Source organism: Sturnira hondurensis, unplaced genomic scaffold (genome assembly GCF_014824575.4).
Source record: "Sturnira hondurensis isolate 20B ecotype Veracruz unplaced genomic scaffold, ASM1482457v3 Scaffold0012488, whole genome shotgun sequence".
NCBI lineage: Eukaryota > Metazoa > Chordata > Mammalia > Chiroptera > Phyllostomidae > Sturnira > Sturnira hondurensis.
In genome coordinates, this window is record NW_028085119.1 from 3,712,100 (window position 1) to 3,735,915 (window position 23,816).

A 23,816-nucleotide genomic window follows, 5' to 3' on the forward strand; every position below is an offset into this window, starting at 1 on the left:
TATGCAGCAAAACAAAAGAAGGAAGTCCTATCTTTTGCAACAGCATAGATGGAACTGAAAATATTTTCTAAGTGAAATAAGCCAGTCAGTAAAAGATGAATACCATATGATCTCACCTATGAGAGGAATCTAATGAACAAAATAAACTAATGAGCAAAATAGAACCAGAGGCATGGCAACATGGAACAGACTGACAGTGACCACAGGGGAGGGGGGAGGGGGATAATGGTGGGAAGAAGGGGAGGGGACTAGTCAAAGAACATTTAGGACAACAAATGGATGGGGACAACAGTGTGTGGACTTGCTGTGGGAGCTGGGGGTGGGCTGAGCAGAGAGGGCCATGGGGGAAAAATTGAGACAACTGTAACAGAATAACAATAAAACATTTTAAAAAGAAAAAATGTATTTTTGAAGTTATAACCACATTAAACCTCTACATCTTGTAAAATAAATAAGGTTCTAAAGATTCTATCTTTTCAACAAATCCTGGACTAGAATGTGGATTAAACAGTTATCACAAAACCAAATGGAAAGAAAAAAATCTTAATCTAACACTAAAATCTTTCCATTCTGCAAGGTAAAATCCTTTGACTTCATTTGACCCATATGATCTCAGCAATAGGTGGAACCTAATCAATGAAATGAACAAAGCAAGCAAAATATAACCAGAAACACTGAAATAAAGAACAAACGGAGAGTAACCAGTGGGGAGAGGAGAGAGGGATACAGAGGGGTAAAGGAGGGAAGGGTCATCAAGGATCATGTATAAAGGACACATGGACAAAGCCACAGGGGGTAGGTTCCAGGGTGGGACGCAGGCATGGGTGGAATGGGGGGACCTGATAGGGTGAAAACGAGGACAACTGTACTTGAACAACAATTTTTAAAAGGCCGATTCTAAAAAAATTATTAACTGTAGATGATTCTAAAAATGGTAATTATTGATGGGAAAAAGTTGGGTTCATAAACCACTTTTATTTGATTTCCCTGAAAACTTGCCAAACAAAAGTTCTCACTTTTATCCACCTTCATTGTTACCTTCAGAGTAGCTTTCTCCATAGCAACTGAAAAGTCCTCTGGGCTGAAATAATCCGTTCCAGCTCCCAGTGCACGGTCAAGGAATTTTAAAAACAGAGAACTTTGCAACCACAAAATACTCTCTGAGATTTAAAAGACTGCAAACCTCCAGATAAATAATCATTTGTCTTTCTTCTGAAGGTAAGCGCTGGGTTTAAAAATGTTTGTATCCTCTTCTGCCATTTTTAAAATGCTAACCCAAGAATCTTAAATGCCTTAAGAAAAAACCCCATAAAAGTAACCCCAGTATGTTTTTTCTTGCCCAACAGTCACTATTAGCTCATCACTGGGCTCAGATCTGACATGCTGTTAACATTTTGCATTTCTTCTCCTTCTTTCCTTCTCCCTCACCTCTCCTTCTCCTTCTTCATCTTTTTGATGGGAAGTAGGATTTATTGGTGGATATAAAGTGGGGGCTGAGACTCTGAATTTTTGCATTTCTTAAGCAATTGTTTGAAGAGATTAATTTTTCCAGGGAGCCTTTTAATGACCACTGAGTATATGGATTTATCATGGCTCATGAGGTCTTGAAATTCTCTCTCTTTTTCAAAGTTTTCACCTGGGGATATGTTTTTATTGATTCTAGAGAGAGAAGAAAGGGGTGGAGGAGAGAGAGGCGGGAACATAGATGTGATGAAAGAGAAATGTCTATTGATTGCCCCCTGTATGCACCTCGACCAGGGATCCAACCTGCAAGCTAGGTGTGTGCCCTGACCAGGAATTGAACCCATGACTTTTTGGTCTACAGACTCATGCTCCGACTGAGCTACCTGGCCAGGGCTCTATATCATTTGTACTTTCAACAAACTAAAATCTAAAAACTGACTAATGTTTTCTGAATGTTACTAATTTTCTCTCGTATCCTTCTTTGTCTAAAACCTTCTAACTCAACATGACATTAATAATTTACTAAAATGTATTTTCCTTTTTGTTGTATTTACTTATTTCAGCGATAGGGGCCACAGAGCACTGAGAGCTTTACTTAACAAGGAGATAAAATGAGGATGTTTCCTGTTCCAACTCCCACAACTCATACCCCCAGTGTGATGGACAGAGAAATATATTCTCCTTAATTTTTGACTCTACGGTTAGTTCAGAGAGAGGCAATGTAACAACATTCTTGGCTTTCCTACAGTCTGAAAGTCTACAACCATGATAGTTCCCGGCCATTTGGGGTTGTAAATGACCTACAGACTCCCTGTTGTTCAAAAACAGCTTGTCATTGCAAATCAGCTTAGCCACCCAATTAATGAATCCTTTCAAATATGTTGCAGGCACAATAATTAAAGTCTTTATTTTCCCCCTTCACCACAGAAATTCCTCTGGTTACCACTTCACACTGTGAACACTAACCCACCTGCTCCAACAACGAGAGACTCGAGATAAAAGAGGAGTGGAAATGTGCTTCTGGACAAGGCTTTCCGTACTCTGCCTGCCGTCGTTCCTTCTTCTCAGCCTTGTTTCCCCCACCGAGAGAGAGAAACCTCCCCCACAGGGCAGCAGTGGCACTTGGAGTCCTGGCCAGCTGACAGATGTGCTCCGGGTTCTCTCTCCTGGCGACCACCCACCCCTGAACCACTCAAGAAGCCTCATCAAAATACTGTTGGAGAAAACTGGCTGCCCCCGGAGGACAAATGGAATGCAAGGAGGCTGCAATCTGGTTAGTGCCATAGAATGGGACCAGGTGCCAGGGCAAGTTCAGAAGAGAGCAATGGATTCTCTAGCCTTTTTCTTTGGTAGAGCACAGGAAGGTGAACCTTCCAGGACCCAAGTGCACAGAGAGTAGTAATTCCCATAGTTGGGAGACAAAAAGTCATTCTGCATTCTGCATGTAGCACTTAAAAACAGGGAGAATTTTCTCTTTTATTAAAATGGCAATGTTTTGTAAGCCTTCCTACAACCCTTCTGCAGGTTGGGAGGTACTCACTTGTGAGTCTGAATTCAGTTTTCTCTTCTTTAGCAATCTTTACTGGCAGATCTTTATTGACTTACCAATTCCTTTTGTGAGTTTGCAGTCAACTTGCACACGATAGGTTAGATAGATGCTGTTTCTGAGCCATAAAAACAGTGATCAGATGTTTGTCTAATGTTGAATTTTTAACTGCTTTTCCCTGAATTGTCAGTGGCATTTTCTAATATTTTGCATGGTGGGTAACGAAGTGGATAATCATCTTCTCAAAAATAAGAAACCCAAGTCGGGAATGGAAGTGCCGTAGGTGAAGCCAACAGGAGACCCAGGGCTCCTGCGTCCCGGCTCCCAGCCCCTCCCTAGCCCACCAAGCGACTCAGACCCTGGCTGCAATTCAGCGTCCCCGGGGCGGATTTCACAAGATGCCCTTGTGGGGGCTTCCTTTTCCAGAGAGCGAGATTAAACTTGCCTAGGACAGAATTCTTAAAAAATTTTCAGGCCACTTTAATGTAAAATCAGCATGAACGTGGAACCGAAATATCCATGTTGGGGGGTGGATGGCATGGTTCGGGGGTTGACAGGAGCAACGCAAAAGGTGAGAATCCGTGTCTTTAAATGTTCACAGACACAAGCACTTCACCATTCTTTTTCGGATTGATGAGATTTTTCAGAATGAACCCACAAATAAATAAATAAATGAAGATGCCCAAAATAAAAAACCTAATAAGAGAAGCAAATAAGTGGCTCCCCAAATACATTTTACAGACTTTCTCAATCCAGCTTGGTTCTAGAGGAAACATTTCTGGCCAAGAGTTTTGTTTTTTTCAAAGCAGAAGGGTCTTGCTCACAGAGAGAATATTTCTCTGTTCTGTGCAAACAATAAATAATTCAATAATTAGGGCTGTTCCCAAGGGTTCCCACAGAAAACATGTGTCCTAATAGGCAGCTCATCTGTGATGACATTAATTTATATATATAGCAACATAAGGCTTCCCACTGGAAATAACTAGGAGTCATATCTTATTAATGTCCTCTGAGAATTTGCTTCAGGGAAATGTTCTCTAATGACAGACATGCCTTATTAAGGCTAGTCGAATATTAGGTTAGCTTGGGGAAACGTAAACATGCAAAATTGTTCTCCATTTTCGGGGGGGAAGGAGGAGCTGTTTTTCACTTTTTGGTTTCGGTGACATTATTGACAATTTGGTCAAGTCAGCTTCCGTTTGAATTAGTTCCATTCCTAGGAAGTGAAACACTGTCTCTAATAGTTTTGCCCTCTTGCTGCTTCTATTTCTTTTTCTCTTTGGAAAAGACTGAGGTTTAACAAAAAAGGAAAAAGACAAATCTCAGATTAACTTGCTCAGAGAACTAGAGTTCAGCCGAATCACCGTAAGCAAGGAGCCGGGGCACCAGCGCCACCCCCCCCCCCCCGCCCCGCCCCGCCCCCGCCCGTGTCATCTACAAACACTTAGAGAGAAACGGAGTGTTGTTGCCTCCACAATCACCCAAGTCCCTGTGCAAATCACAGGACTTCAATGTCACTGGGTCTTTGTTTGCCTTTTTAAGGATTTTGTCCACTGAGAGGCAGCATGTGTATTAGAGATTTTGTGGTGAAAAGAGGACAAAAGGGTGAGTTTAGAGCCCCAAATATCTGAAAAAAGAGAAAGTGAGGATGGGAAAAAAGTTCCAAATTTTATTTGGGGTCCAGATAAAAACCGATGTCTTTTAAAAATCCATCTGAAGCATTTGAAAGCACTGTGCATTTAAAAGTAAATTTATTCAAGCCGCAGCCTTTGAAAATGGTTGGTCTTGCCTGATGGGGGACTTTTCTTAGTGAGAAGGGTTAGAGTGGAGTTTTGATGAGTTTAATGAGGGATTAGGTAGCTCCAAAAGAATAAATTGCACTTCAGTAATGATGAGAGCCACCACCCTATGTGGGTTCCAGGTGCGTTGGAGGGAAGAGAACCCGGTTGTGTCTGCAGTCCCCCAGCAGCACCCTGGCACCTTGCAGCTGTTAGGACCTGCACAGCGTCAACTTCCTCCTTCATAGGACCCGGGGGGGATGCCTTCCTCAGGCTGCTTTCTGTGAGGACCACATGGCTGTGTTTGGCTGAGCTTGGACACAGCTTGTCCCCTCATATTTCCTGTACCTCATGGGAGTGCCCAGTCCTCCTTTTCCAGGGACACTGTGGAGCAGCATTTGCAAAGTGGCTGTCGTGCTGCTGAGAAATGAGACATGACTAAGTATTGCCCTCCTGCTGATCCCTGCCCCCCAAAACTCTCCCAGGGGCTTGGCGTTTCTAACCAAAATCTCCAGGCGATTCTCATTCTCAGACCATTTCAAGGAAGAGAACTGCCACTTTAAGGCTCTGCATCTAATTCACACTCCTCCCTCCCTTAGTCCTAACATCAAACTTTATCTTGTTTATCTAACAAGTTTATGTTAACTCTTCTCAGTTAAGACTACTTTCGGCAGTCAGAAATGCCGCTAAATCTAAAATAGACCCTCAGAAAGCTACTGCCTGCCATCAGCTGACATCCATCCTGATTTTTGTTTGGGAGGAACTTGGAATACAATTTCCCCCTTGTATTTTACAGTCAATTGTTAGTACCCCCCCCCCCCAAAGAACCTAACACCTTACAAAAAGCTAAGAATTTAAAAGAAGTCAGTGGGTGTACTCATGATCCCAAATCAAACTCTAACTATCTTTTGGTCTAAGATGCTTAAAGTTTATCCTGCAGGTTTGACAACTGCTTGATTCATGTAGAAGAACAATTTCATGCAGCTTTTGTCCTTGAGGATCTCACCAGACAGACAGTGAATGGAGCTGAATTAGAGCTTGTGGAAAATTACCCAATATCTGAGTGGCCCATTTAGCCTAGTAAGGAGGGTATGTCACATTTTAAGCAGTCTTTTCCCAAAGTTTGTAAAAATTTTAAAACTAATTCCCAGAATCTGTGCTTCCCTCCTCCCCCTTAAACCTTATGCTTCCACTTGACAAGATTAAGAGAAAAATCAATGGCTTATTCCTGAATGAGCCCATACTTCTTAACAAAGAGTCAGAGCTTTGGACAGAACTTGGTCCTTACGGGGTGCCAGTGTTTGCAAAATTTTTGCAAACATCCTCCCCCAAACTCAACGGAGCCTCTGCAAAACCTGTAGCTAAAACTGTGGTGATGAGCTGAAAATTCTCATCCCATCACAACTCCCTCTCCACAGTGCTTTTTGTCACGTCCATGCTCAGAGGAGAATCACATTTTCATACTTTAGTCCCTCTCATGTGCCCTATAGACTTCTTTCCTTCAGCTACTACCTTCTGAATTAAGGAAACTTGTCTAAGATTCAAATATCATAAAAGAGTTTTATGCCCATACAAAGTTTTCAGCCCATAGTCATTTGATTCACAGTCAAGCTTCCTTTCAGCAGGCCTCAAAACATTTAAGCAAGGGGTAGGTAACATATGTTTATTCAAGATGACCAAAACCTCTCAGACAAAACGAGCTGCTTCCGTAAATATTTAAAACTCTTCAAAGTCAGAAACCAATTTATTTTCCAAGTTGCATGCTTTTTACAAACCATTTCTGCAGAGAACATCTGCAGGGTTACAGACCTTACACTATTCTCTGCTGCCCCATGCCATGTCCAACCCCAAGAAGAGACAAAGAGAGAGTATTGAAGAGGAGCTACAGATGGACAGGGGTCTCAGGCACCTCAGATGGGATGAAGGGCGGGTACATACACTGCTGTGTGTTGTCAACCAAGCCCTGACCACACGTGCATATTCTGGGGGCCTCCTGGAAGTCCTATTCCTCTTGTTCTTAATGCCCTTCTTCCTCCCTACCTTGCCCCATCGAACAACATGAACTGCACTTGAAAGTCTATGAACACGACCTCATTTGACCCTCTGGTTGTAGTATTTTTTTTCTAGGCTAAGTGATTTTTTTTCTTGATACCACTGAAAGTAAATTACAACCACATTTACAGCATCATCCGTACCAGTTTCAGAGCAAAACACAGTAGTACTGCCTGGTTTCCTATTCCTTAAAAAGTAAACATTTTTTATTGTATTTTTTCCATTACCATTTATGCCCCTTATACCTCCCTTCTCCCTGCAACCACCACACTGTGTCCATGTCCATTAGAAATGGATCTGCCATTTGACTCAGCAATCCCACTTCTGGTAATATATGCAAAGGAACCCAAAACATTAATTTAAAAGAACACAAGCACCCCCTGTTCACTGCAGCATTACTTACAACTGCCAAGATACGGAAGCAGCCCAAGTCTCCATCAATAGATAAGTAAATAATACAACTACTGGACATTTACAGAATGGAATACTACTCGGCCATAGAAAAGAAGAAAACTTTACCCTTTTGTGACAGCATGGATGGACCTGGAAAACATGCTGAGTGAAATGTGCCAGCCAGAGAAAGACAAATACCATCTGATTTCACTCATACGTGGAATCTAATGAACAAACTGAACTAGGGAGCAAAGCAGAGACCAATTCATAGACAGTGAGCAAGATGACAGCTATGGGGCTAGGGGGTGGAGGGACCGAGCAAAAATGTAGCATATTCTTATTAATAGCTAGTAAGCCTTAACAAACCCCTAGCCTCTTCACCGACCAATTTTCTTCCCACCAAACAGAAGAGATAAAATTACTGGTGAGGGGTTGCATGGCAAGTAGGAAGGTGGGTCCAATGTCTTGTCTTCACCATGGCACAAAACAATGGAATAACAGAATAAAATCTATTATTGGTAGAACAGGAATTAAGGCTGGGAAACTGCTATTAGCTGTGTGGCTTTAGGCGTGTTACTTACCCTCTCTGAGGCTTAGTTTTTACAAATACTGTGTGCCTCCCTCAGAAGGAAAACATAATTTATACTTATTTCTGTGCAGGATCCTTGAATACTGCATATAAATGTACCTATTAACTCATTATGCATTAAATAATTGGGTAATTGGTATTCTAAATACTTTACGTTATGCAGAAGTATTTGGTAGATTTTTACATAGGTTGTGGACATTTTGTTTTTTTTTTTCATTTAAAATAATGTATTAAGGTTCCCATCATCCAAAAAAATCATTATCTGACACCTTTTCCAGAACCAATTAGATTTATAGACTGAGGAATGTCCAATACATAAGAGCTTAGCACTGTCTTGGACACACGGCTTCCAATAGGTGGTAGCTAATACTACCAATAATTTGGTTTCAGAGGGTTATTAGGTAAAAAAAAAATAATGGCTTTATTTTACCTATTTCAACTGACTTACCTTCTTGGGTCCTTGTGTGATACCAGCCAACAGCAATCAGCCCATGGACATTCTAGGGAACTACTTAGGGAACTGAAAGACTTCTGTGGTTTCCGTGGTGAGGCTCCATATTCGTCTTTAGAGTTGGTCTTGCTGGGAAGCCTGCCCCTCTCTTTGCTGAGTGCTTGTCCCTTGCAGTTCAGTGGGGAGAGATTGGAGTCTGTGTGGCTTGTGAAGTTGTGGTTTAAGCTTTGCTTTACAGATGGATGACTTGTGTCTTCATGACTCAGATACTCTGTATCAGATATTATCCAAGGAAATGCACAGCAGGTATGGAATTAGAATCACTGAAACTGCCATGTCACAGAATAGTTTAAAAGATGTAGCAATATAGTACTGTACTTACAGTGAGGAGGTGGGCAAAATGAATGAAGGTAGTTAATGGTACAAACTTGCCGTTATAAGATCAACCCTGGAGATGGAATGTACAGCATGGTCACTGTAGTTAATGTTACCATATTGTGTATTTGAAAGTTGATAAGGGAGCTCTTAAAAGTCTCATCACACAAAAAAAATTGACTGTGAAGTGATAGATGTTAACTAGACTTACCATGGTAATTATTTTGTGATATATATATATATATGGAATCATTATACTGTATCTCTGAAACCAATATGATGTTACATATTATACCGCAATTTAAAAAAAGTATAAGCGGTCCTACAGTGGGGCAAATCTCTCTGGGGCTCAGGACTTGTATCTCTCCGTGCCTTCAGTCTCAGACTGGTGCCCTGACCTGGGCTGCTTCTGGGATCCTGGGAGAATTCTCAGCAGCTCCCCGACTGTCTCAGGAATGGCAGCTCCTGTCTTGCTTCGAGAGCTTCCCTCAACAACTCGTGTCTACCTTTTCCTCAATGTTTCACCGCATTACCTCAAACACCTTCTCTTGCCAGATTAGATAAGTGAGGTGTCTGTCCACAGGCCATGAAATGAATACAGCATCGTGGAAACATTTTTAGCAATTCTCCTTGATAGGCTAAAAGGAGGCAGATGGCATCCGTGCACTCCATCTTCATACCCCATAGGTGCCATGCATTGTGCTGGATGCTAAGACTGAACTGTGTACAACGCAGACAAAATCCAGCCTAAATAGACTAGCTGCCATCAAGGGGAGAGCAAAAGAAACCCACAGACAATGTAATTTTAGATTCCTAGTGCTATGAAGAAAATAAAAAATGGTGAGTGCCAGATCTGCCATTAGCTGTGTGCAGCTCTTGGGCCCTCGGAATGTGGCTCATCCGAACAGAGACATGCTGTTCAGTTTGGAATACACACCAGATTTCAAGGATTTGGCATGACAAAAAGAGTGTTAAATAGCTCACCGATAACTTTAAAAACTTTTGTTATTAATACATGTTGAAATGATTGTATCTTACACATAAAAGTTTCAATAAAATATATTATTAAAATTAATTTCACCAGTTCTGTTTTACTATTTAAAATGTGACTACTAAAAAATGTAAAATGATGTACACAGCTCACCTTTGTAGCTTGCCTTCTATTTCTACTGCACAGTGCTGTGTTGGGGAATGTGGGATGGCGGTGGTGACGTTCAACCTCGGACGGCGAGTGCCGGGGGCATCCGTGAGGGGCTAGCACTTTAAACTGAGATACGAGGGGACCAAGAAGACCTGAGAGATGATGAGAAAGAGCTTGGTGGAATTGGCAGCAAAATCACAGGGGCAGAAGTTTGGTGAGAAGGGTGGAGAAAAGCGAAGATGAGGTAGGAAAAGTAGGTTAGGCAGGCGACACTGGTAGACAGAGAAACTGGTAAAGAACTTGGATTTCATTCTAAATACAATGGGCCATTGCTCTCAAAGCCAAAGAGTCAGCTGGTTTTATTCAAAGTAGCAAATGGGCAACTTGTGGCTCTATAGTTGGACATAGAGGGACCACTCTTAGGGAATAAGAACTTTCTTGGGGGGCATAGTTGTTACACAAAAGCCCGACCATGACTTTCTTATTCGATTTGCAGCCCATGCTCAATCCACTGAGCTACACCAGTCAGGGCCATGGCTTTCCCATTTGAATATGGCTGCTGGGCCTGCCCAGTTTCCCTTCCTATTGACATAGTTATAAGCAGTGGAAACGGTGGTCATTAGTGTTCTAGGACTATTTGTTAAGCTTTGTTTGTGTTTCTGTCTTTGTTTTTCTTTGCTTTTTGTTTCTGCCTAGTGCTTTGAACCAGATGCCCTGTTGCTAATAGCCGGGGGAGACTTCGAAGGTCAGCTCAGAGACGAAGTTGTCCAGAGAGTCTCTCTTCTCCTCCTCTATTACATCATTCACCAGGAGGAGATCTGTTCTTCAAAGCTCAACATGAGTAACAAGGAGTATAAATTCTACCTGCACAGCCTCCTCAGCCTCAGGCAGGATGAAGACTCCTATTTCCTTTCACAGAATGAGACAGAAGATATCTTGGCACTCACCAGACGGTACTTTGACACGTCTAGCAGCCAGGTAAGAAGGGCGAAATCGCTAGCCAGCTCTGCTACAAAGACACGGCCTCAGAGCCTTTTTTCCATCAATTATTTATTCCTAAGACATTCAAGGACTTCTAAGAGAGGTAAATATTTGTAGTTTTTAGATATGGATATTAAGTGACACAATTAAAAATTGAGTCTAAAATGGGAAATGTAGTGACTAATTATTGTAAGATGAGTGTGAGCCAGAAGCTGAGTGGGTGAGTAGGGGAGGGGGCAGGCCAGGTGACAGGCCAGCTGTCTTCTCCTGGGTCTCCCCCCAGCCCCCCTCCACACTGAGCATGAAAGTAAGTGTGACTTACAACTTTTGATCAGTCTCCAAGGATTGACCCACAGTGGTTTGGGTGCTGTGTCTGTCTACCTGGCCTTCTTGCTGGAGAAGGGGAAGGCAAAACCAGCTTGAGAGATGAATTTGTTAGTTTTTTCATCAAAGAAGCAGCTTGCAAAAACACGATTCACGAGACAATACCTCTTTTGTGGCTTTTGATTCATGCTGCATATGTTCAGGGCTCTTTTCAAGAGCTTTTCTTCTCTCACTACTCTCATGGTTAGGAAACAGGCTCCTGCTCTCTTGCTGCCTTCCTTACTATCCCAGCAAAAGCTGGCCTTCCAATTACCTTCTTGCTTTCCCCTTTGCAGCATGAAGTTTCAGCAGATAAAGTTCTCTGATCCTAAGAAAGCTTTTAAAAGCATAATTTCTGAAAGAACTAGTTGAGGCGCCACCACCACACTTTGAAAAAAGTGTGAGGAAACATGTTTTTTTTCTCTTGAAATATTCATTGGCATCTGTCCTAGTTGATTAGAGCTGCTATAACAAAAAGTGCCATAAACTGGATAGCTATAAACAACAGAGGTTCATTTCTCACAGTTTTGGATGTTGGGAAGTTCAAGATCAAGGAGCTGGGCAGATTGAGTGGCTGGTGAGCCACTGGTTCATAGATTGCATCTTCACATTGTATCCTTATGTTATGGAAGGGGTAGGAAGCTCTCTGGGGTCCCTTTTATAAAGGCACTAATCCCATTCATAAGGGCTCCACCCTTATGACCTAATCACCTCCTTCCTCTTATCATCGCCTTGGGGATTAGGATTTCCGAATATGAGTTTTGGGGGGACACAAATATTCAGACTATAGCAACATGCCTAAGTGAATGATTTTTGCCCTCAATTCTGTCTTTCAGGAGCTCACAGGCACCAGTGTCATCATGCTGCCGCTTAATGGCCAGCAAATATGCCCCTAATTTGCTGTAAATGTTTCATATCTTTTGTTATTGGCAGAACAAATGGAAAACCATTTTACTAGGACTTTGTGAACATCACTTTAGTAACAGATTCCTGAATCTCAAAATTTGGCCATCTATTTTTGTTTTTATTTCCAATTGAGAAAATAGGGTTTCTTTATATAATTCAGTATTTTTGCTTAACTAAGGAGGTGTTCCTATGTATAATATCTTCACTGCAATATCTATATAATACATAATCAGTTCAGATTATCCACTAGAATTTTAGTTATCCTATCTGTTACTATCTTTTGATGCAGATTAAACGGACATGGAAATCCAGAGCTTAAAAAGCAGGTCATACGTGCATATTTAATGCAGACTTCTGGTTGTCCAACACATACTGCATATACCTAGGTTTCCAAGTGTTCAGGAGATTAAACATGCCTAGGACAGGATAAAATAGTTCAATACTATGTGTAGACCTACTTTATTCATCTATTCAGTCAAGAAGAATTGAACACTTGCTGAGTCATAACCTTTGCTAGGCCTTAGACCAATTATCTCCTGGTGGAAAGCACTATGGCAGTTCCCGTGAAGGATTCTTTAGCTTCTTCACCTGGGCTGGGATTCCTTTAGAAAGTCAGTCAATCCAGACTTTTACAGGAGGTGTGTTGGCACCTCATTGCAGGTGCTGCTTTCTCCAACTAGAGGCTGTACTGTAGGATCACAGAAGGCACTGGTAGACCAGGCCCACCACCACTAGCATTTCCAGGTCTTGGTCTGCACAGGACTCAGTCTCTATAGGTCAAGCCACCAATAGCTGCTCCAAGTGGGTTTTAACCAGCTCACCAACAGAAAGAACTTTATACCATAGTACTCTAAACCAGCCATCTTCCCCAGTAGCCCAGAGGGTAATCATCTCTCCATTTCTCCATTCTTTTTCACCCAACTACTCTGTTTTATGTTCTTGATTCAATCTGTTAATGTTCATACCTGTCTCTGTTCTCTCCATGGTTTGCCTTTTCCATGGCAATGAACAGTGATCTATCTGCACAGTTCTCCACTGGCTCTGCCTCTTCTAGGGAGGACCTGCATCATGGTCACATCCTAAGGACTTTAGGGCTGGAAACAGCGGTTGGAATTCTTTCTCCTCAGTGTCACTTCAAGACTGTTACTCTTTACAATGTTCATGAGAAAACACACCTTGATGAGATGTGTTTTGTTTTTATCCACAGAACTTCTGGCTACTTCTTCAAATTTATCAAAAGTTTGGTTACTGACTCAGCCTTTCAGTCTGCTTGCCTCCACAGCTATGAATATGTTCTTGCCAAGCTCAGCAATTACAAACTTAAGAAAAAAACCCCATTGGCACTTTCCACTCCTTGTCCTATATCACAAGAGTGCAACACAGACACAATAATCTCTTGATTCCTATTTTGATGAACCTACTTTTTCCTTCTTATTGCTGAGCTTCTCTCTAATTTTTTATTTCTACACATTTTGTTTCTTAGTCTGTGTTCTGCTTTGTGCTCCCTCACTTTTGTTCTGCCTCCATAAAACCGTCTTTTATTCATTGATTTCTATCATCCTGTGTATCATATTTTCTTCTATTTCCATCAGCCCCTATCTCCCGGGTTTTCTTATTTGTCCAGCGGTTCTGTATCAAGTTCTCTGGAGGATGCACTTGATCTGCCATCCCTTAAATCTTGTGTCCTCCACGGCCCCACCCTCTGATTTTCCTCTACTCGCTGCTGCTCTTTCTGTGTGATGTGCTCTCACAGCCTCACGCACAACCAAATACTGATTACTTTCAATTCTGCTGCAGGCCAAGATATTTCTTTTGAGCTATAAACTCATGTATGCACCAATATGGCAGAACTATCCATTTGGATATCTCCCTGGCATCTGAAACTTAATATTAAAATCTAAGACTTATCTTTATTCTTGAATATCTCCTTTCCTTGTGTTGCTTGTGTAGCTCTGGAAACAGTCTGTATGTTGGCTTGTGTAACACTGCACATTCCTGGTTTTCTTTCTCTCTTCCTCTCTCTGACCCCCATGTTCACCTGTGCAGACTCTAGTTTCTCTGAGCAGTTTCTCTTAAGCATTAGTGCTCCTAAAAGCCTTGTCTCAGCCCCTGTCATTCCATATGCAGTCTCCCAGTTAGGGTGTCTACACACACCGATGACTCATAAGAGTGGATCTCCATTCCAGACACTCCTCTGGATTCCAGACCTAGCATCTTTTTTTTTAAAGGATATTGTACCTCATGCTTAACATATCCAAAAATCAAGGTCACAGATTATCCTGGCCGGGTCTAGACATCTTGTATTGCCCCATATGTTAGTGGGTAGCATCACCATCCAGTCAATTGCTCAACTAGAAATTGAGTTTTCTAAATTTCTTTCCCTTCTATGTCCAGTCCATCTCCAAGTCCTACTGCTGTTACCTCTTGAAGATCTCCTTAACCTGTTGACTTTTCTCTATTATCATCACTACTACCTTCTAATCTTCTACCTAGGCCATTTTAATAGCCTTCTACCTGTATGATTAGTAGTCAGTGAGTCTTTTTCCAATCTTTTTATTTTTTACCACCTGGCTAGAGTGGATTTATCAAAACACAAATCCAGTCATATAAGCCTATTCCTATCCCTCCCTCAGAATCACCCTTTGGCTTCTTGTTGATGTTAGGATAAGGGGCAAATGCTATTATCTGCCGACAGACCTTCAGCTTTCCTCATTCTCCCCTCACCCTAACTGCTCCGACTATTTCCCTCCTTCCAGACCTTCATATTCGCCATCCTCCCTTCTGCCCAGAAGCTTTGTCCACACTGTTCTTTTTGCCTGGAATATTCCTTCTTGTACGTCCTTTGTATCTGATTGTGTACTACAGTCTCAAAGAAGCCTTCCATGATCTGTCTGACTGAATAGAATGGCTGGCTGTTTTTATCCTCATTGTACCACGTGCCTCCCTCCAAAGCTATTGCTATAGTTGTCATCTTATATTTGATTATAATATCATTTTATTAACAATAGTAAGCTTTAAGCTCCAGGGTAGAAAATGCTTCTGGTTTGGGTCATCATTGCATTTCCAGTACCTAGAAAAGTAGCAGAGCTGTATTGGGTATTTAGGGAAATTTGGGGGGATAATGGGTAGCATTACTGTTGTATAGTTGCCAAACCCCAAAACATGAGTCATTTCTGACTCTGTAGTCCTTCACATTATTCTCCAAGCCTTCTAGTCTACCTTCTTAATATTCCTCAAATGCATGTACTTTCTTCATCTCTGGCTCTACCATCTTAAAGAAATATCTTGGATTAATCAGTAAGTTCTTAATCAGACTTCCTGCCCTTAAATTCTACCCTGTCCATCTACTCACTATTTGTCATCGGAGTGATATTTCTATGAAATACCTTATTGTATAATTCTCTTGTTTGTATAATTCAGTGGTTCCCTGGAGTCTTTAGGGAATTTTTTGCATAGCACTAAATATAAGGCCATTCTTGATCTGGATCTTGCCAGCCTACTACTCTCAGATGTATCCTAGACACTGGTAACAACGCGGTAATAGCAGCTGTGATTAGCCAACTGTGTCCTGTGTGCAGAGGGCTTGATTAAGTGCTTTTACAGGCCCTATCTTATCTAATCTTTATAATTTTTGTGTTGGTTAGCATTGTTCCTTTTAACAGATAATGGATAGGAAGGATTGCAAAGATAATCATTTTGGCAAGGTCACCCATAGAAATGGCAGAGATAATATTAAAGCCTTAGCTGTGTATCCCAAGCCCTGTGCTATGGAACCTGGTGATATGGAAGTCCCATCACCATTCCGGGTTTCAACCTATGTCTACACACAAGAGGAGGAATATTCAAGAACATAGTCTGTGGAGTCAGATTTGCATGCACATTGTGACTCTGCCCTTTATCAGCCAGGGGATCTGTGAAAAGAGTGTCCACTGTGTACAGTCCTAGGAGAAGGAAAATACAATATGTATGTTGTAATGGACCTAGCACATAGTGTCTGGCACATAGTAGGCACTCAATAAATATTCAAATAATGCATAGGGATACTATTGGGATCTAAGGCAAAATCCAAAACTTTTGTATGTTCATAATTTAAATGAGGAAAATTGTTATATGTATGTAAATGTCCCATGTCATACAACCCATGGTAGTTCAAAGAACACAGGCCCTATGCTAGCTTTATTTGTGGTCAGCACACATTGTGCATGAGGCTAAAGGCAAGTGTGTAAGAGAATGTGCTCTGTGACGATATGAGGCAGCAGAACCAGTGTGAAGTCAGGGTTGGGAATGTAGATTTGAAAGTCATCACTGCAGGCTGTACTTGAAGCTGGAGAGAAATAATCCACCAAATAAAAGGGTGTAAGCAGTGGGAACAAGAGAACTCCTTGGAGAAAAACACATCTTTATAGGATGTGGCAGATAAAACAAGCAAGCATTCTCCAAATAGAGGTATCTCAGACTGGAGAACGATGGTAGCCATATTCACATAAACAATCTAATCCTCTCTGATGAAGAACTATTCCTTACCCTTGGGGAAATCCTGGAGATGTTTTAATCCAAATAACTTCAGAGGTTAAAATTTTCTTCTTACCCTGTGTCTGATTTTAGTGCATGGAAACAAAAATGCTTCAGAAAAAGTCTGGCATATTAAGCAGTGATGGTGCTGATGAAAATACACTTCCTCAGTTGGCGGCAACAATCATTGCTTTGTCTCTTCAAGGTGTTTGTCTGGGGCAAAGAAACTTACCTGCCCCAGACTATTTCACGGAATACATTTTCAGTTCCTTGAATAGCTCAAATACCCTTCACCTATCAGGTAAGAGTGGTTTTCATGAATTTAACTTCAAAGTCACACCTACAAAATAAATTGTGCCAAAAAGAAAGACTAGCACTTTTCGATGATTAAATTTGTTCAGGTGCGTTTTATAAACCATTTTCTCTTAGCATGTGGTAAGATGACTCTGATGGCCTTTTTAAGCAAACGTACTATGATGGTAATTATGTGGTGTTGAAGAGAAAATATGGACTTGGCCTGTTTCAGTAGTGATGCTGGAATTACGGGCGTAAAGCCAAAGGGAGAGTTTTTAATGATCTGCCATAGGTACTAACTGAACACTTTCCTGTTTAGTACATTGTGCTGAGCCAAAGGATTACAAAACACAGTGTAGAATGATGAAATAGAAGGCCGAATGGTCCAAGAGCCTTGGTAGCAATTTGCTTGTAACCATAAAAGTAAGTCATTTGATTTTAAATAAAAGTAATATGAAATATCCATTTGGCTACATTCATGACTGCCAGCTTTTGAGGGGCTCCCAGATAAAATGGGATGCCAGTAATAGAATCAGAATATGTTTTGCACATTTCTTTGTTCTTGGCAAGACATTGAATGTGAAATGATTTATTTTCCTAATCTGCATGTAAATGCCCCACTGTGCACACTGAGGAACCCTGGCATGTTGCATAATAGCTTGAGCTGCTAACAACACACTTCCTCTTGAGAAATCACAACGTAAAGGGGGATATAAATTTACAAAGGGACCAACAATACCCTCATAATCTGGTTATACTTCCCAACTCTGAAAGAAGGGATTCAGAACTGGTAGCCATACAATTCAGTGTTGATCTTTCTCCAGATATGTTTGCACAAAAAATTGAATGGTAGTTGTGTTTTTCTACAATTTATTTGTATTGTCTTTTAAGATGAAAGTTGAAAAAATAAATAAATCATGTTAGCTAGCTGGTATAACTAGTAAAGAAACTAGGGAAAGACATTTTATGCGAAGAATAATTTTGATATGGAAACTAGGAGCTGAGAAATTTTAGCAATAGTTTTCATTTCTGGGGAAGGCATGCAGTGATTCCACTTTGCAAGTAATATAAAAATCTGTGACATGAAAAGTTTTATCACTCTAAGAAATTGGAAAAGTCATCAGACCACAAGACAGGGTACAGTTAGAGGAAATCTGTGCTGTAAGTTCAAGACCAGTTGTTTAGATATTAATCATCATGAATTGTTAAAAAATCCAAGTAATTGCTCATAAGAGATGTTCAGTATCACCCATTTGGGCCAAAATCAGCTATTTTTTCTAATTCCTTCACCTTTTTCACCCAAACCCCTAGGCCCTCTCCCATCTGACAACTGTCAAAATGTTCTCAGAATCTACAAGTCTGTTTCTATTCTGCTTGTTTATTTATTTTGTTTTTTAGATTCAATTATTGATAGATATATATTGCCATTTTATTTATATATTTTTCTTTTTTTCCTTCTTTTTAAATAAGACCCTTTAACATTTCATGTAATACTGGTGTGGTGGTGATGAACTCTTTTAGTTTTTTTTTTTCTTGTCTGGTAAGTTCTTTATATGTCCTTTATCTAAATGACAGCTGCGCTGGGTAGAGTAATCTTGGTCATAGGTCCTCACTTTTCACCACTTTGAATATTTCTTGCCACTCCCTTCTGGCTTGCACAGTTTCTGTTGAGAAATCAGCTGACTCTTAGGAGAGCTCTCACCTAGGTAATCAACTGCAATTTTCTTGTTGCTTTTAAGATTCTCTCTTTGTCTTTAATTTTTCATATTTTTTAAATATATTTTATTGATTATACCACTACAGTTGTTTTATTCCCCCCTTCATTCCCCTCCACCCTGCACATCCCCTCCCCCCATTCCCCCCCTTTAGTTCATGACCACATGTCTCAAGTTCTCTAGATTCTATATTTCCCCTACTATTCTTGCCCTCCCCCCTATCTATTTTCTACCTACTGTCTATGCTACTTATTTTTCTGTATCTTCTCCCCCCTTCTCCTCCTCCTACTCCCCTGTTGCTAACCCTCCATGTGTTCTTCATTTCTATGGTTCCTCTCCTGATCTAGCTGTCCTGTTAGTTTGCTTTTGTTTTAGGTGTGGTTGTTAATAACTGAGTTTGCTGTCCTTTCACTGTTCATATTTTTCATCTTCTTTTTCTTAGATAAGTCCCTTTAACATTTCATATAATAAGGGCTTCGTGATGATGAACTCCTTGAACTTGACCTTATCTGAGAAGCACTTTATCTGCCCTTCCATTCTAAATGAAAGCTTTGCTGGATAGAGCAACCTTGGATGTAAGTCTTTGGATTTCATGACTTGTAATACTTCTTTCCAGCCCCTTCTTGCCTGTAAGGTCTCTTTTGAGAAATCTGCTGACAGTCTGATGGGAACTCCTTTGTAGGTGACTGTCCCCTTATCTCTTGCTGCTTCTAGGATTCTCTCCTTCATTTTAGTCTTGGCTAATGTAATTATGATGTGCCTTGGTGTGTTCCTTCTTAGGTCCAACTTGTTTGGGACTCTCTGAGCTTCCTGGATTTCCTGGAAGTCTATTTCCTTTGCCAGACTGGGGAAGTTCTCCTTTATTATTTGTTCAAATAAGTGTTCCACTCATGGCTGTTTCTTTTCCCCTTCTGATACCCCTATAATTGGGATGTTGGAATGTTTAAAGATGTCCTAGAGGTTCCTAAGCCTCTCCTCATTTTTTTGAATTCTTGTTACTTCACTTTTTTCTGTTTGGTCATTTCTTCCTTCCTTCTGGTCCACTCCCTTAATTTGAGTCCCAGTTTCTTTTCCATCACTATTGGTTTCCTGTGCATTTCCCTTCATTTCAATTAGTTTAGCCTTCATATGTTCCTCTAATTTTTTACTAAAATCAACCAGTTCTGTGAGCATCCTGATCACCAGTATTTTGAACTGTGCATCTGAGAGGTTCTCTATTTCTTTGTCACTTAGAGTTATTGGCTCTGGGGCTTTGGGTTCTTCTTGAGCCATATTTTGGACTATTTGTGCTTGTTACATATGAGGAGTGGAGCCCTAGGTGTTCACCAGGGAGCCCTAGGTGTTCACCAGGTGTTCGCTGGGTTGTGATGCTGTATGTAGGGGTAGGGTCAAAGAGGAGCAATGGCGGTCTCCCCTGCTACTTCCTGCTGTCTGGGCCTGAGTGGTCCACCTCATCGTGAGCGAATGTGTGACTGTGGTCAGCCTGCTGCCCTGTGCCCTCACTGGGTCCACTGCTGGGGCCTACGTGGTCCGTCTCACTGTTCACTCCTTTGCTGGTTTATCTGTGTGCAAATATATGACCACGGTCAGCCTGCCGGCCCGCACACTCACTGGATCTGCCCAATGCTACCCCGGCTGCCTGGACGCCTGGGGTCGGGGGATCCTTCCTGCCTGACCCTGCTCCACTGCTGGCTCTGCCCCTCTTACCCATCCTGGTTGGACGGTTCGTTGTTGTTGGACTTCAGTATAGTTCAATTTTCTGTTCTTTGGCTGTGTCTTTGTTTACTAAACCTTTGTTGTATTCAAACTTGGTTGTGGTGTGGTGTGGCCTTCTTTGAGTTCATCTTGTTTGGGACCCTTTACACTTCTTAGACTTGTATATTTATTTTATTCACCAGGTTAGAAAAGTTTTCTGTCATTATTTTTCAAATAGGATTTCTTTCTTTTTTAAAAAAATGGAATTTATTGGAGTGACATTGGTTAATAAAATTAGGTTTCATGTTTTCAATTTTATAATACATCATCTAAACATTGTACTGTGTGTTCACCACCCCACAAAATCAGCCATTCTTGCATTTGAGAATTCAATTTCACTTCAGAGCCCTGTTGCTTCTCAGTGTCATTTGTTACTCAGGCCAGGATCCATGTAGCATTTTCTCTAACAGCTGCCTATGAGCTGCAGCTCCACTGCAACTGGTTATATTTTGGGGGCTGGAGGAAAAGAAGTATGCCAGTTTTAAGTGTTAAGGTTTTTATTACAGATTCTTAAACATAAAAGTAGAAACAACAATAAAATGAACTTCCATGTGCATATTATCTAGCCTCGACAATTGCCACCAATTGGATAATCTTGTATTTGCCTCTACTCTCTCCCATTCTTTGATCCTTTTGAAGCAAATAATCAATCTTAAATATTTCTATATAAATCTCTCTAAAAAAGACTTTTTAAAAAGTACCTTATGACCAGGGAACCAGAATATCGTGGTTCGATTCCCAGTCAGGGCCCATACCTGGGTTGCAGGCCAGTTCACAGCAGGGGACACACGAGAGGCAACTGTACATTGATATTTCTCTCCCTCTCTCCTTCCCTTCCCATCTAAAGATAAATAAATAAACTTTAAAAAAAAATAATAAAAAAGTACCTTATGACCAATATCACATTAGTGATTCCTTAGTATAATAATTTCCATTAATGTTGATATTTTCTGATATATTTTTATATTTATTTATTTATTTATATTTAATTCTTGTTCAAGTACAGTTTTCTGTGTTATATTTCCAGCCCTGCCCCACCCAGTGCTCCCCACCTCCCTCCCATTTCTGCCCCCCACCTTAGTTATTTTCCATGTGTCCTTTATACTTGTTCATATGAGTCCCTCCTCTTTTCCCCTGTGATTCTCTCCCCTCTCCCCTCTGGTCCCTGTCAGCCTGTTCTGTATTTGAGTGTCTTTGGTCATATTTTGCTTGCTTGTTTTTTTTATTGTTTAGATTCCTGTTAACGGTGATATCATATGGTATTTGTCTTTCACCTCCTGGCTTATTTTGCTCAGCATATATATTTTTAAAATTTCTTATTGAATCAGGATCTAAATAAGGTGCATAAAATGCAAATCATGGGCATGTCTCTTCAATTGTATAGGTTTTATGCCTTCCCTTTTCTAACACCATGCCCACATTCTCTATTTTGTTGCATTTTCTTTTTATAAAAAAAAAAAAGAATTATTTTCCAGTCTGAATTTTGCTGATTGCATCTCTAGTCATTTAATATTTATTTATGCACACTGTTTCAGGTCTATTTGTTGTCATGGGTAGAGGCTCGATTGATTTGACGCTGTGTATTTATTTGGAGGTACTGTCTTACAGTTGGTACTATCTATCCATCAGAAGGTACATGACATTAGTTGTCTCCCTTTTTAAAATTAGGCGATACTGATGATCATTGTCCAGATTGATTATTTACTGCATTTTTTCATCAATTAGCATAATGATTCTATAATGAGAAATGTTTCATTTGTCACAATTTCATGTTATTGAAGTTCTTAAAGTTATCATTGTTCAAAATAATAACATAGTTTCCTTATATTCTTCAAAGGAGAACAATAAACTTTTTAATATCGTTATGATTTTATATCTCTTAATCCTTGTCATTATTACCCTAATTGGTGCTCAGAATGTTTCCTTTTTGGTCCAGTGAAATCTTATTCAAGTTGTCTCTTAAGTCTTTTTAACAAAATCCTTATATCTATTGTGTTACAGTATAAGATATTCCAGTTTATTTTGCATGCTTCCCGCCTAAACCTAGAATCAGTTGTTTCTTCAAATATTTTTTATCTTCATATAAACAAATTAGTCAAACTTCACTCTTTTTGCTTTTGGATTTTGGGTTATAGTTAAGAAAGTTTCCTATATTCTCAGATAATAGTGGAAGTCACCCATGTTTTCTTTTAGTATTTATATGTTCTTATTTATAATCCATTTTGGATTAATTCTGGTGTGTTTTATAAGAAATAGATCCAGGTTGCTTTTGTTATGTGACTATCCAGTTCTCCTTATACATCTTATTTTATATTTAGTGAAAATTATTTCCTCCACTGATTTGAGATTCCACTTTTATGTAATGCAGTAATAAACACAATCAGGCTTATTTGTTTCCCATTTTGTTCTATTGCTCCACTTTATTCACATGGTAATTCCACCCTGTTTTACTTACAGTGGTTTTTTATTTTAATATCTGGTATAGCTAGCTATTTTCATTGTTCTTCTTTTCAGGATGTTCCCGGCTTTGTGTTTTTCCTAACAAAAATCATAAAACTCTCAAGCTATGGGAAAAAACTTGTTGTAGAAAAAAATTATAAAATAACTTAGGGAGAAATGACATTTATAAGATGTTACATCATTTAATCCAAGAACATAGTATGTCTTTTCATTTGTTCATGTCTCTAAGTGTGTTTTTATGTAGTGTTTTATTATTTTCCTCACATAAGTTTTAGGCATTTTCTGCTACATCTATACCTGGGCATTTAACTTCCTCTTTGGCTCCCTTAAATGGGGTAATTTCTTTCATTACATCTTCTAACTGGTTTTTGTTTGTATATATAAAAGTTATCATTTGTTATACTTAAATTTTATAACAGCCTCCATGATTAAATCTTTTATTTAATTTTTATAATTTTGTAGGGTTGTCAGATACATAATTATGTCATCTCCAAATAAATATAATTTTGCCTCTTCATTTTCTTTTTTTAAATTTTATTTATTGATTTGAGAGAGAAAGAGAGAAGGGAGAGAGGGAGAGAAAGAGAGAAATTGATTTGTCGTTTCACTTATTTATCTATTCATTGGTTGCTTCTTATATGTGCCGTGACCAGACAACCTTGGTATATTGGGACAACGCTCTAACAAACTGAACTATCTGGCCAGGATACCTTTTTATTTTCAATTATTTTGTCTCTGTTTGATTTCTAATGTATTACATTTGTTAATATTCCCAGTATAATGATAAATAGTCCTGGAGATAGTTTGAATCCTTATCATGTTTCTAACTTTAAAAGAAAAGCCTGTAATGTTTTCTCATTGAGTTTGGAGAACAAATGAGAAAATAAATGATCATTTATATTAACGCATATAGTTACATTTCCAGTGCTCTTCATTTTTTCCTCTGAACTCAGTTTGCCACTTTGGGTCATTTCTTTTTATCCAAAAGTGTTTACTAATTCAGTCAGTGTTTATTGTAAGGCAGTCCTGCTATGAATTCTC

At 39.9% G+C, this 23,816-nt stretch overlaps 1 protein-coding gene across 3 annotated transcripts in view; it reads left to right on the forward strand.

Moving 5' to 3' along the window:
- The first annotated feature begins 1,198 nt into the window (after positions 1-1,198).
- Positions 1,199-23,816, forward strand: part of SLC39A12 (solute carrier family 39 member 12) — a 64,811-nt gene continuing 42,193 nt past the window's right edge. For 2 of the 3 annotated variants that reach the window (XM_037060786.1, XM_037060788.1), the window contains exons 1-3: positions 2,368-2,737; positions 10,486-10,767; positions 16,645-16,852. In XM_037060786.1, coding sequence (XP_036916681.1) covers positions 2,477-2,737; positions 10,486-10,767; positions 16,645-16,852 — 751 coding nt within the window. In that variant the 5' untranslated portion in view covers positions 2,368-2,476. Of the gene's footprint in view, positions 1,219-2,367; positions 2,738-10,485; positions 10,768-16,644; positions 16,853-23,816 lie in introns of those variants that run through there. The other variant, XM_037060787.1, reaches the window with a different exon arrangement.